Here is a 14,457-nt window from a genome sequence, read left to right on the forward strand (position 1 = left end):
CACCTCCGTGCCTCAGTTTCCCCCTCTGCTCGCAGAGACCCGCAGGGGTTTGGGGGGGGGGGGGCGGGGCTCCCCCCTCCCCAGGCCCTACAGGGCTGGAAGCAGAGCCCCAAACCTGGCCTGGGTTGGTTTTGGCAGCCAGCACCGGGTCCTCTCCGGCAGCTGCCGTGACAGACAGCTCCTGAACCAGCCCCTCTGCAGCGCTGCTCTAAAATAAAAATACCTCCCGCTGCCGCGCTCCACTCCCGGCCAAACTTCCTCCGGGGGCACACCGGGGGGGTCGGAGCCCCCAAATACACCCAACCGGGCTGAGAGATGCTCTAGGGGAGGCCAAGGGCCCCCAAAGCTTTGCCTTGACTTTTCCCCCCCCCCCCCCCCCCCCCCTCCACCTCCCCACTTTTTACCCCTCGTGCCCCCCAAGCCCTCAGGTCGCGGTGCGGGACGCTGGACCCCCCCCCCCCCCTCCCCGGGGCTCAAGGTCAGTAATGGGGGGGGACATGGGGCTGGAGGGGGGGGAAGGCCAAGCTGGGGAGGGGTCCCCGCTGTGGGAAGGGGGTGAGGATGCTGCGGGCCCATGGGTGCCCCCCCCCGAGCACCCTGCTGCAACGGGGCGGGGGGGGTGGGGGGGAAGCTGCGCTCCGGCTGCAAGAATTGACCTTGTGTTCCCCCCCCCCCCAAAGTACATAAATAAACAAGCAAAGAAAAGCCTTGAAAAGCATGGAAAAGGGATAAACACCACAAAAGCCCTTTAAAGCCGCATCCCCCAGAGGCCCCCCCCGCTGCGTGGGGACTGCAGAGCGGTGGCAGCTTGGCTTCCCCCCCCCCGGGCCCCCCCCTCTCCAACTGGCCGAAAGCACGACCCCAAATTATCTAGGAGGGTTTGCAATGCAGATGGGCGAGCAGAAGGGCACCCGGTTGCTTTTTTATTTCTTTAAGCCGGCAGCGGCTTCGCAGGGGATGCTGGCAGGGGGGTGGCAGCACCCAGGCGGTGGGGACAGGTCCCCCCCCAAACCTGCCCCAGCCCCTAAGGCTGATTTTGGCAGCTGCCGACCCTCAGGAGCTGCTGAGCTCTCATGGGAGGGCATTGCCAGTGCCTGGGTTAATTAGCATTGGCGGGAGTAATTAGCCCAGGGCTTTAGGAGCCCCCCCCCTTGCCCCCCAGGAGAGCTCAAGGCAGGGCAAAACCCCGGCAGAAAGCGAGCAGCAGCCAGGGCAGGGGAATGGGAGCATCTCATCGTGGCCCCTCCAGGCAGGCATTTTGTGCCCGATCCTGGGGGAAAACGAGAGAAATTTGGCCTGATGCCGGATGTGCCCCGTCCTGGGGGGGGGGGGGCAGGTCTGTAGCATCTCTGGACATGGGGAATAGCCCAAACCCTTGCTCCTGGGGGGGTTTTGTGGTGCAGCATCCTCATCCCCTGCACCTGAGCTGCCCCCAGCTGATGCCATTTGCTTCTTCTCCTCTTCCACCAGCCTGCAAGGAAGCCCACAGAGCAGGGACCAGCACCGAGTCAGGGCACCGAAGGGGTGGGAGGGCGGCTTTTAGTCCTTCTCCTTCCCTCCTTTCCCAGGTCTGGATCCCCTGCACCGGCCGGGGCCGTAACCCATCGCCATGGGGGTTAAAACCACGCTCCCCAGCTACGAGCTGGGGTTTTACGCTCTCGCCGTGACCTGTGCCGTGGTGTACAGCGGCAGCGGCATCTTCGAGGCATCCAGAGGTAACGTCCCACACGGACGTGTGGTAACGTCCACAACGGTTGTGGGGGGGTCTCTCGGTACCGGCAGTATCGCCACGGGTTTAACTTTCATGCCTAATGGCTTGGGGATCCTTTGCACTGGATCTGAAAGGGTTTAATATAAGCCGTGTGGAAATGGTTGAGGTTCCCAATTCTCGGCTGTCCGTGGCAATCGGGCGCTTTCTGGCGGGGGCTGCTGGTGTTTGAGCCCTGATGGCTCATCCTCGTGGCGAGGAAGGCTCCTTGCCTTGCCGAAAAACCTCTCGCTTCTGTCCCCAGAGCCGTCCCTCTCCCCAGGCCTCTTGTTCTTTTGCAGACAGCGCGAACAGAAAGGCTTTTCGGGATGGCATAAAGCCAGGCTGGCACTACTTCGGCAGGAAGATGGTAAGCGGAGGAATCACAGAATCATCTAGGTTGGAAGAGACCTCCAAGATCACCCAGTCCAACCTCTGACTCAGCACTAACGAGCCCTCCACTAAACCGTATCACTAAGCTCTACATCTAAACGTCTTTTAAAGACCTCCAGGGATGGTGACTCAGCCACTTCCCTGGGCAGCCCGTTCCAAGGATCCGGTCATCCCAGCGACGCTGCTGGTGCTGGCCGCTGGAAAAGCAGAGCTGCTTTTTCTGCTCCTGACACTTCGGGAAAGCCCGTGCGTGTTTTCTTTTTCTCCCTAAAGAGTGCAGTGGATGGAAATATTAGCCCTGCGGCACAGATGCCCTGCTTTGTGTGCTCCGAGACGAGCAACGTCTGCATGTCTTTATCACCAAGCCAAAGTGCTTGGGAGCCCTGGGGTGGAATGTGGGAAAAGGCTAGGAAATTTTTATGGTTTCCTCTCGAAACGAGTGTTGGGGTGGGGACAATAAGGCGCCCGGTGCTGCTCCTGCAGGATGCGGCTGATTTCGAGTGGGTGATGTGGTTCACCTCGTTCCGGAACGTCATCATCTTCGCCCTCTCGGGACACGTCCTCTTCGCCAAGATCTGCTCCATGACGGTGCCGCAGGTGAGCCGGGGATTTAAAGCACCGAGGGGCCCTGGGATCCCCCGGGGGGGCTCGGCGAGAGGCCGCAGGGTGGCGGGGAGAGAAGGGGATGGAGAATTCACTGGGCTGACGGCTGGTCGGGGCTGCTCTCCGCTCGCAGCACCGGGCCGTGGTGTACATGCTGTACGGGGTCCTGGCCGTGCTGGGCAGCATGGGGCTCGTCTACCTGATGATCATCCTCTCCCACTGCCTCGTCCTCTACTCGGTCGCGCTGGCCAAGCAGAAGTGGCTCTGCTACGTGGCCGGGCTCTGCTGCCTCGCCTCCTTCAAGCTGGAGCCCTTCAGCTCCTGGCAGGTAGGTGCTGAGCCACCCCTCTGCCTCATTTCCAGCCCGCCCGTGTCCCTCTCCTTGGGTTTAGCCCCAGGGAGGGCTCCTGGGCCGTGCCCAAACCCAGGGGGAGAAGCAGAGCTCAGGACGCCTGGGTCCTCCTTGCTGCTTAGATGACAATTTGTCAGCTGCCCCCAGGTAAGCCATCTTCCTGCCCCCTGCCTCAGTTTCCCCTCCTGTAACACCGTGCTAGGGTGGGTTCGGTGATGCCCAGGCCTGCCCCTCAGTCTGCCCAATTGAGGACCTTCTCTCCCTGGTGGGTGGAGAGAAGCCCAGCAAGAACCTTGTAAGGCTCTTCAGTCCCTCTGAAGGACAGCGCTGCCCGTCCCTGCCCAGAGCTCACCTCCCAAAATGTGTTCCCACCTCTCCATCTGCCTTCCACTGCCTCTCCTCCTTCTGGGGGCCTCTATCCCCTGGACGAAGTGACATTCCCACCCCAGAACAAAGCCTACGTGGCCCACAGCCACATGGCGAGGACGTGGCCAAGGGGATCTACCACCTCCTGGCTCCTTGGGACGCAGGAGGCAATGGCAATGGGGCCCTGGCTTTCTCCTGCTGGTGGCAGGGGTCACTGCCTGCTGGTGCCAGAGGGTAATTAGAGGTAATTAGAGCGCGGATATCTTCTGCAAGGCAAGGGAGCACAGAAGTGGCACCACGTTCCCGGCGGTAACTCTTCGTTTCTCGTCCAGAGCGGGTTTGTAACGGGAGCTTTTGATCTTCAAGATGTCCTCTTCTACGGCGGCTGCGGCTTCACCATCATGCGCTGCATGAGCTTCGCGCTCGAGAGCTCCGAGAGGAAGGAGGGCATCTACTCCATCTTCGACCTCCTCAAGTACAACTTCTACCTCCCCTTCTTCTTCTTCGGGCCCGTCATGATGTTTGACCAGTTTTATGCCCAGGTGAGTGTCCCCAGGGCCAGGCTGGAGGGGGACCTCTCCCTGTGTCCCTTTATTTGGGTTAAATGCCTACAAAACCCCACTCTTTGCCACAGTGAAGGTGAGAGCCTCTTGTGGTCCCTGGGCATAGTCCAGGAGGCACAACGATGCCGTGATTTTTGGGGAAAGGCAAAAACTGATGGGTTTTTAACCTTTCCTTTGGGATTTTAGCCATTTCCCCCCATCAACGCAGGAGGGAGGATATTGCTGTGGGGAAAGTGCTGTGCTGGGACTGGGGACGGGAGGGCTCAGCTCGTGTCCTTGCTCGCTGGGGACTTGCTCTGATGATGTCTTGGTGTCCGTGTGCCCGTGCTGTCCTGCTCTGCGATGCCAGGAGGCCACGGTGCCTGCCTGTGGGACCTCTGCCCGCTGCTGGCTGGGACAGCAAAGGCAGTCGCACACCTCCATCCAGCTGGTTTGCCCGGAGAGCACGGATTTCCAGGGATGGTCTGTCTGTGTGCCTTAAGATGAGGTTATTTCTCTAGAAATCAACGAGGTTGGACAGAGGGCTGTGTTTTGGCAACCTCAGTCCTGGGGCTTCCTCTGATCCGTGTGAAACATCCCACTGCCCCAAAGGGCAGACCCCAAACAGCAGAACCAGGCGCCTGCTCCTCCAGTCCCTGCATCCTCTTACACTGAAGATCCCTTGCGTCTTGCAGGATCCATTTAGAAGGGTTAGTGTTTGACCCTGAGGACCACAAGGACTTTCTCCAGATCAGCTCCGGCATCCCCCATAAAGGATGCTCACAGTGCACCGAGCTCCCAGCAGCAGAGACAGCCAGGATCTTCTCCCCAGCCCCCCGGCAGAAGCATTTGGGGCACCCACCATCTCATCCTAAGGCTTTGCCCTTCCAGTCGTGCATTATATGTCGGGCTGAAGTCCAGGCACCCATGGCTCCTGCAGCCCCGTTGCCCAAGCCCCCTGAAGGGGCTGTAAGCCCTGGTGTACCCTCCCCATCCTATATTACTTTTCCTTCCCCTCTTTCCGTCAGTCTTTCCCGAGAATTCGGCAGCCCTGCTTCCTCATGCCAATGCTGTCAGGTGTACATAAACTGGGACATCAAACTTGTGGTGGATATCAAATCTGTGGGGTCTGCAGGGCAGGAGCTCTCCTTCACCCCTACAAGGCTTGACTGGGGGGGCTCTGTGTTTCTTGCTCCTCCTGCACAGTCCCAAACCAGGATGTTTGTGGCCACTTAATGAGCAATCACGTCCTCTGCTGCGTAAAACCCTGTCCCCAAAGGCACCCGGAACAAGACCCCAGCCCCTTTCCTGCCCCCCAGGCCCTGTCTTGGCCTGGCCACCACTGCCACCTCCTGGCTAAATGCCCCCCTGCACCGCTGGACCTGCAGCTCGCTGCCGAGGTTAATTCCTAATCCCCCAAAAGCAATTATAGGGGCAGGGGGATCGAGTCCCTTCCCCAGGCTGGCATTTAGGGCCCAGTTAGGGGCTGGCTTTGGCTCCTTGGCTCCTGCTGCTGCTGAACTGTGGTGGGTCCCTCGCCCCTTGCACCCCCACGTGTGGTGGGAACCCACCTGCACCAGGGCTTGGCCAGTCCCACCCAGGATGGAGAGGCTCTTCCTTAGTGGGGTTAGGAGAACAAATTCACTTCTGGAGGGCTGGAGATATGGGGGACAGAGCCCCAGTCCCAAGGGGATGGTGGCAGAGCGCTGCCACCCCACACAGACGTGAGGATGGGTGGGAGACTGGAGCCACACGTCCTCTCCTGGCTTCTCCCCTGACTCAGGGTTTAGCGTCCTCTTTGTCTCCGTAAAGCACTTGGCATACAGCAGACACGAGCAAATCTGGCAAAGGCTTTAATTCTCGGGAATCATCTGGTTTGACGGCAGGGCTGGTGCGGCAGCCTGCAGATTACTTGGCGAGAGCTCTTACCTCTCACAGGGCATAAAGGGAAAGTAATAAACATAAGAGGATTTTGAATACAGCAGCAATTTTTCCAGCGATGTGGGGGAGCGAGGCCATCAGTCCGCCCAATGTAATCCTAAAAGCTCGCTCTGGTGACGTTTGTGTTACAACGTCCAGAGGAATGACAGCTCGGGGAGGCAAAGCCCAGCCCACGCTTGCACAGCAAGCTTGACAGCAGAGAGGAAAACCCCATCGATCCAGTCCCAGCCCACCAGGATGGCCCCTCGAGCAGCTGTCCCTCTCATTTATACCAGATGTCTGCAGCAGGAGCTCCAGGGACCATCAGCCATCCTCCTCCTCCCAAATGACCCCAAGCAGACACGTCCACCTGTCCCGGGCAGGGCGCTCAGCTGGGACTCCAGCCCTGCTCCCAACCCCTCCGGGGCATGCAGATGTCTTTTCTTGTAGGCTCTGGCATCCCGTGGATGGGGTGAGTAGGAACATTCGCTCACCCTTAGTGACCCGTGCAAGGGCCACCCTTAAGCTGGCTTCCTGGGCACGTCTCAAGCCCCAGCTCCCTGGTTGGCATGGTTTTCAGCTCGGATCCCTACGATGCAGCCGGACCTGTCACTGCCATGGTGACAGGAGCAGCCTTTGCCATGAATGTGCTCCCCGAGAGGTGTTCTGCTGTGCTCAGCATCGAGGCGGAGGTGTTGGAGGGATGCTCTGGGTGGGACGTGTCCCCCATCCCTGTGGGTGTGCTGGCCTGAGCTAGTCACTTGGGTCCTCTATCAACGGAGATTTGGGTGGTGCAATCTGTGGTGGGATTCCTAAAGGAGGGCGTTGAGACCCCGTTTGGACCTCAAACGTTTCTCCAGATGGAGGAACTCGCTGCCCTTCCTCAGCTCAGCCTCCTCCTGCTTTGCCACCTGGCAGGTGAGCACCCGAGAGCTGAGGCGCAAGGACGACGAGATGAGGAACATCCGGGTCCATGCCCTCCTCCACGTGGGGGCCGTCATCGCTGTGGACATCTTCTTCCACTTCTTCTACATCCTCACCCTCCCTTCGGACCTGAAGTTCATGAACCGCCTCTCAGACTGGTCCCTGGGTGAGTGGCCATGTGGGGGTTTAAGAGGCTGAGCACCACACCAGTCCTATTGCCTCCATGTGGGCCGAAAGGGAGCTCAGCACCCCGGAAAATCAGCCCCACAGAGGCACATCTGGTACCTTAGATGCCTTCACAGGTGGCTGCCCTTTCTGGGTCCCAAAGCAGGGTGTTTGTGAGGTGCCAAAATGACCCCGGGGCTGGGGCATGGGCTGTAGCCTTCAGATACCTAACAGGGCTGTTGGTGGACTGTTCTTGGAGGTGGCACAGACTAAGCACAACACAATGAGCAAGGTGCACCAAGACAAACTGTGAGTGCCTCTAAGGATTTTTTTTTGCACAGAGCAGTCAAACACTGCAATAGGGGCCCAGATTCTCCCAAAGAGCTGGAGATATCCAACATTTAAATGGACAAGGTCCAGGAAAACCTGATCTCCATTCAAAGCTGGCTGTGCTCTCTCAGGGCTGGATTAGGGACTTCCAGAAGCCAGACTTCTGGGATGGGTAGCAGTAGCACGCTGGCATTCAGCTGACAGCTGGATGGAGGATTTGAGCTGCCCAAACAGATGTCCAGGGGCAGCAGTTGAGATGCCATAGGGCTTGTGACACCCACACAGGGCTAGCAGGGACTGGAGGAGCCTGATGTCTCTCCAGATTGGCAGCTGGAGGCCAGGGGGAAATCCTAATGCAGTTCAAATGGCACTAGCATTGATTTAGGGTGTCCTAAGAGACATAGCTAACCTGATCAAGGATGTGTTGCACCAGAGGGAGCTGATCAGATCTGTGAGCTCCATGTACCACATCGGCCAGATCTTTCTTGTCCACTGGGGGAGCTCAGGCATGGCCCACATTGAGGCCCTGTGGCTTTTTTACTCTGTGAGCTGAATCCCACCTAGATGGGGCATTTTAGCTTCTGTTACATGGGAATTTGAATTCTTTGCTGTTTGTTCCTGCAGAGATCATTTCACAGTGTCAGATACCTCTCCAGGAAACAGATTCTGGCCCTAGCTCTTCTCTAGCATCTGTGTTACATCTACAGCCACAAGGAGCTGGGGTGGGTGTATTTCAAATTAGAAGTGTGGATAAAACCCTTAGAGATCAGAGTTAAGAACTGTGTTGAGTTTGTCATAGGTTAAGCCTTACAGGGAAGGAAAGATCTTGTGCTGGAAAATGAATGATCTGTGTGACTTTTTCTGACTATTAAAACCAAGAAACACTTTGCTCCCTAATACCCCAAGAAGACAATGTCCTTTGGTTCAAGCTTCTTAAGAAGCTACTTAATTTCAAGAGCTTTGAAGAGCTCTTTGAGCTTTGTTGGTCCCAGAGAGCATCAGACTGTCCCCTCAGTGGCATGTTTGTTGCAGTAGACTACGCAGTCCCACAGGACACGATGTCCCCGAAGTCCTGAAGATGTCAGGTCCTGTGCTCCTCTTCACCTGTTTGACTCCTCTTTTTGCTCCAGCTGGCCTGGCCTACTCCAATTTGGTGTACGACTGGGTGAAAGCTGCCGTTATGTTTGGGGTCACCAACACCATTGCCAGACTGGACCACTTGGACCCTCCCCAGCCCCCCAAATGCATCACCATGCTGTACGTCTTTGCAGAAACGTGAGTACCCCGTGGGCATCGCTGAAGAGAGGCGGCGTGTCTGACCTGAACAAAATGTGTGTGGGGATGAGGAGGTCTGAGCTGTGCTTCTGAGCAGCTGGCCTCATCTTGACCAGTCTATACTGAACCTATATACTAGATCAAGGAGATATTTTTGGGCAGGGAGCAATGGGTAAGGAGGGAGGTGAGTAGGACCACTCGGTAGTAGGGCCTGTGCAAGGAAGGAGCATGGAGAATGGCTGAGTTTCAAGCTGGATCTTGCTGGGGGACCAGGCACCTTCTCTGGATGACTGCTGGATGGAGAGGTGTCATTGCCCTGTGTGTTTTAACAAGCTTTTTATCATCTGTATTTTAGGCATTTTGACAGAGGGATTAATGACTGGCTATGCAAGTAAGTGTCTAATCAGTGTCTCTAGTCTGGTTTGGGGTCTTCTCTTTCATCACACAGCAATGAAGCATTAAATACCATTCATCCCAAAGCTGAGGTGTCTTCTCTTCTGGGTGACTCCCACTAGGGAATGGAGTCAGATTTGCTCTGTTTATCCCAAAGACCATTGAATTAATCAAAACAAAGTACAACAGCCCCACCCATAACTGGGAATAAGAGAGTTCCCTCCAAGAAAACCTCTCAGTCTGATGGGTTTAGTGTTCCCTCAGAGGAAGAGGCAGGTTCGTGTTTCATTGGGCAGAAAGAGGAATTGAGCCCAGGTCTTGCATATCCTGGATAAGAAGGGTGGCCTGATCTCCATGTACATATCCCTCAGCCCTTCAACTCTGTCCAACCATCAGGACAAACCGGCAAACCTGTGCTGAAGGTGGTGGCTGCACTGTGCTGAAATGCTGTGTCCCAGCAAGTTTAAGACATGTATCCCCACATTTTATTAAATTTTACCTGCAGGAGTTGGGAAAGGGTGGTATTTTGTCCTTAAGGAGCTATAGTTTTGTGAGGAATGTGAGCCATAAGTAGCTGGACTGCAGTAAAATCATTTTTTTGCTAGACTGCCTCATCCAAAACGTCCCTCCTTTCTCACTGGGGCACTTTAGACTGGCCTGTCTGTGAGGAGCTTGTGGTGGGCAAACATGGGAGAAGGAATTCTCCTTGACTACAGAGAGCACCGACCACTTTCGTTGGCCATTAGGTACGTGTATGACCACATTGGAGAGAACCACAACAACATCATCAAGGAGCTCATCGCCACCATTGCCACGTTCGCCATCACCACCCTGTGGTTGGGACCCTGTGAGATTGTTTACATCTGGTCTGTCTTCAATTGTTTTGGCCTCAACTTCGAGCTCTGGGTGCAGAAGTTCTTCCAGTGGGAGCCCTTCGCCAAGCTTGAGGTGAGGAGCTGGGCTACCAGCAGGCACTCCTACAGACTTTATCAACCTTGTGATCAGGAACACAGCTGTGCAAGGGAAGGACAGTCCTGATGCTCTTTACCCCTTCATTTTATGCATGGTGCCACCCACCTGGAGCAAATCCCCACCAGTTCCTACGCTGCTTCATGAGAAATTTAGGCTGAGTGTGGAGCTTTGAAAGAGAAAAAAAAGTCCAAGAGAACCAGGGCTGCAGCCCCAACAAGGCGCTGAAGTAGCACAGATGGTTTCAAAATCTGAGGTGTGTCCACAGGGAAATGTTTATACATTTCCATATGGAAATCATTTGTTCTTCTTGTTCTGCAAAACATTTTGGCATTCTGAGTGCTTTTGATCTGACTTCTGATAAAAGTAAATGTTTAGGTATCAGAATGAATTATTTTCCAACCACTCCAAAGCTTAGTGCCCCATTTTTGTTTGGGATCAAGGTGCCTCGGAGACGTATTTGGAGAAAACTCCATTCTGGAAACAATTCTGTTGTTTATTTGCTTTGCCCAACCCAAAGTCTGGAGGTCCTAAACTGATTGAGTAAAGACCCCATTTGACTCAAAACTTCGCAGAGCAATCCTCCTGTTTGCTCTCCTCGTTGAACTTCTAATCAGATTATAGCACTCCCAGGCAGTGAAATCTCCTTCTCTGCGGCACCACAGCTCTCAGCACTAAGTGGCCTGGGGATTCATCACGCTCTTTGAAGATTGCTATGAACCACTTCCCTGCTCCACTCCGAGCAGCTGCTCCTGAGGATTATGTGCCAGTGACAATTTCACTCTGCTGCTGTCACTGGTTTTCAGCTTTTTTTTTTCCTTTAATTCCTAAGAAACAATTTCTACCGGGAGCTGGGAGTGATTTGCACATAGGGCTAATAATAATCCTGGTGAACAACAGCGTTCATCTGCCTTGTGGAAAAGCTTAACCAGGGCAAAAAATGAAGAAAGGGGTACCCAGGCATTACAATTAGCATGAAGCCATGTATAACATCTTGCCCCTTTTGAGGACAGAGGACCTTGAAATACTGGTCCAGAGTGCCAAATGCTTCTGCGTCCAGCAGCAGAACAGAAGTTTACCTTCTATTTTGTTCCTTCATCCCACAGACTCTAAGGCTGCTCTAATTTTTGCCTACCCCCCTGAGATCCTGGATGGAGTTGGGCTGGAGTTGGACCAGCAACCCTTCCCTACAGCCCCGTTTCCCCTCACTCTCTGCTCCTCTCCCCTATATAGGCCAAGATGTCAGCAGCCATGTCTCGGCGGATTAGGGCGGCTTTTGGGGCGGTGAATTTCTGGGCCATCGTCCTCTACAACATCCTGGCCCTCAACAGCCTGGAGTTCGCACTGCTGGTCACCAAGAGACTGCTCCTGACAGGTGAGGTGCCACTGGCCTTCCCCACCAAGGGACCCTTGTCTTTGTGGGGGGACACTGGGAGGGCAGCTAAGGTCTGGAGCTTCCAAGCCCTCTTGTCTCCAAAGTGGTATGGCCACTGACTCGCTATATGTCTGCTCACAACCTTCTTAATTCTTGTGAAAAATGTACAAGGAATGGTTTTCTGAGCTCCCACCCTTCCCATGAGCTCTCCGGGGTACGAGCTGCCTCCCAGGTGTGTTTGTTCATCTCCTCGCACAGCCTGACGCTGTGATTTTGACCCCTTGCAGCAACGCAGAGGTTGCAGTCGGGGACCCCTCCAAGGTAGGCTGAGGGGCTGTGAAATGATCCCTTTGCTGGAGAAAGGGCTTTTCTTCTCCTGCATCATCTCCTTTTGCTTTAGTCCTGCATCAAGCTGAAGGGGAGGGTACAAATCCTTACTCTAGGCTCCTAATGAACAGAATTATCTGGACATTTCTTGCCAGTAGATACTGGCACTATTTTGAAGTCATCTCAAGCAACTCATGGTATAAATAGCCACCTGGAATCCGTGTCCTCCTCCCTCTCAGGGACAGGGCTGGCGTAGGAAATGGATAATGTGACGCTCTGGGCTCGCTGTGCCAGGAGTGCCTGCCCGCTGAGCTAGCTGGCTTTTGCTGGTCGCATTATTCATTTCAGAGGTCCTGTTTTAGCAGGTACAAAGCCTGTGTCTCCCCTCTGCTGTGGATACCAGACTCATTACAAATGCCCTCAGGCCCTGAGAGTGGAAGGAGAGCTCCCAGCTCTTGGTCACTGATCCAGGTGACAAAAACCCTGGGCACACAATGTGTCTGCGTTAGGTATGAGACAAGGCTGGGGTTGTTCCTTAGCATCATCAGGGCCTAGATCTTCCAGCAGGTCACAATGCTGGACAAGGATGGGTGTGGGCAGGTTGAATGGGCACAAAGCCAGCCACGGAGTCTGAATTTGAGGGACAGAAGCGGGTTTGGGGGTCAGGGGACGCTCAAAGAAAAGCTCCAGCATTTTCCCGCAACATTAACCATGGTCTAGGGTGCCTTGGTGGGTTCAGGCACTTATTCATCTAAAGTCTGCCCCTGGGGGTTGCTCTCCTCTCTCAGTGAAGCTGTAGGGCTGGATCCACAAAGGAAAATGATGCTGGCCATGAACCTGTGGGACCTCCCAAACTCATCTGAGAGGCAGAAGTGCTAGAGAAAAGTTGGCCCCGCTAGGCAAGCAGCCGCACCGAGGTGACCATGTCTCCCTCCACCTTCCAGGTTTCCCCGTCAGCACCTTGTCCATCTGGTTCATCACGTACTGCGGAGTGCAGCTGATCAAAGAGCGGGAACGCATCCTGGCCATCGAGGAGGAGAAGGGTGACAAAGCCAAGGCAGAGTAGAGAGGACACTGGTGGGCTTGTCCCAGAGCAACTCCCCTCTGACCACCGCTGCCAGGCCAGCCCCTGGCAGGGGCTCTCCAAGCACTCCTGGCATTCAGACTGCTGTAGCTCACCCATCTAGAAGTCACCTGGAAGGCACAGGTCACCCCCATGGTGCAGGGAAGATTTTCTGTGACACTGTGGGCATTTCACAGGCTCTCCACGTGTGGCAGACAGCTGAGGTAGGCTCCCAAGACATTTCTTTAAGTACCCATCAATTTTCTGACCCTCTGACGTTATACAAGCCTAGAGATTTCACCCCATGCTTCCCATCACACCTTGTCCACCAGCATTCAGCTCTCCCACGGGACCTGTAGCCCACGTCTCCCAGAAGAAGTTATCCAGGTCCTGCATCTGGAGGTTTTAGAGTGGGCCAGACACAGCTCTGAGAAGGGGATTAGCTGGTGATGAGCCTGCGCTGAGCAGACCATGCCATGTCACTTCCAGTCCAAGCATCACACATTTCTTTCACTACAACAAATGGTCATCATGCACTTTGAAGTGTTCAGCACCCGTGGCTGTGCATTAAGGACTGTGAAATGGCTCAGCACGATATATACCCACCGAGAGGCTACTAAATAAACAGTGTTTATAGCAAAGGGGAGGACCAGGAACTGCACACTGAAGAATAATTATCTTCCTGCCGCTGTCAGCGGTGCAGAGTGATGTATGTTATGATCTAAAATCAGGTCCCTTCACTCCTAAATGTCTTGAAAAATGATTTAATGCCACCCTCAGGCGTAGTTAATGACAGTGCAGGAAGCATACCTGCTTCGTGTACTGATCACCTGTGGAACAGGCATGCCAAAGAAACGCAGCACCCAACTCACAACCGCTCAGTCCCTACACCCCAACTCAGACCCAAAAAGCTCCTCACCGTGGTTGTGAGATCAGTGTGGCCACCACGGCCATCTCTCTGTGATATATGCCCTGGGACTCAAGCCAAATACCACCCACATTTTTTGCATGCCATGGACAAAGGTTTAAGCTCACATTCCTACCCATGGCTGAGGACAAGAGGACTCTGCAGCCTGCCCTTGCTCATCTTCAGCAGCCAGCCCTTTGCTCAGCTGACTTTGGTGCACGCAGCCTAAGCCTGTGTGGCTAAATGAGCACACACATACGTATAACCAAAGGAGAAAGACGCTCAATGAAGGGCAACGATTTGGGGCTGGGTGGTGGAGGGAAAGTGCCTGACAGCACCCTAGGAGAAGTAGACTTTGGGACACTGCATAGGGAGTGCATTGAATGTGGAACACGGTGCCTTGGGGAAGAGGTGAGTTTATAACTCAAAATAGTCGCAGCTCTCTTGCGCTTTACAGTAGCTTTCAGTGGCCTTATGTCTGAATTATGTCAGTGTTTGGTGAGCACAGGATCTGGACCACTTTGCAACCATGGGTTGAGATGCTTGGTGCTGGTGTGTTCTGGCTTCTCTGTGGATGAAACAGGAATGGTTCTCAGCAAGCCTTCAGCTCTGCCAAAGTAATTTGTGAAGTCCCTGATAAATGTCATTTATTTATGTAGTAAATAATTGTTGGACATTTATGGTGCCTGCCACTCATCAATGGTATGTTGCTGTGATGCCAATGAAACCCTGGGCAATGAGCTACCGTCGGAGCTGGGAGACAGAAGGGTATGTTTGGAAGGCCTCACCTTCTGCCTCCACTTTTG

At 54.6% G+C, this 14,457-nt stretch overlaps 1 protein-coding gene across 1 annotated transcript; it reads left to right on the forward strand.

Moving 5' to 3' along the window:
- Positions 1 to 1,609: 1,609 nt before the first annotated feature.
- On the forward strand, positions 1,610 to 12,747 carry HHATL (hedgehog acyltransferase like). The gene is made up of 11 exons (XM_035554450.1): positions 1,610 to 1,715; positions 2,050 to 2,117; positions 2,624 to 2,737; positions 2,877 to 3,071; positions 3,794 to 4,003; positions 6,842 to 7,013; positions 8,473 to 8,617; positions 8,973 to 9,008; positions 9,757 to 9,958; positions 11,213 to 11,354; positions 12,626 to 12,747. Exons 1-11 carry the CDS (start codon positions 1,610 to 1,612, stop codon positions 12,745 to 12,747), a joined length of 1,512 nt encoding a protein of 503 aa, XP_035410343.1.
- Positions 12,748 to 14,457: the final 1,710 nt, after the last annotated feature.

This window comes from Cygnus atratus, chromosome 2 (genome assembly GCF_013377495.2).
Source record: "Cygnus atratus isolate AKBS03 ecotype Queensland, Australia chromosome 2, CAtr_DNAZoo_HiC_assembly, whole genome shotgun sequence".
Classification (NCBI taxonomy): domain Eukaryota; kingdom Metazoa; phylum Chordata; class Aves; order Anseriformes; family Anatidae; genus Cygnus; species Cygnus atratus.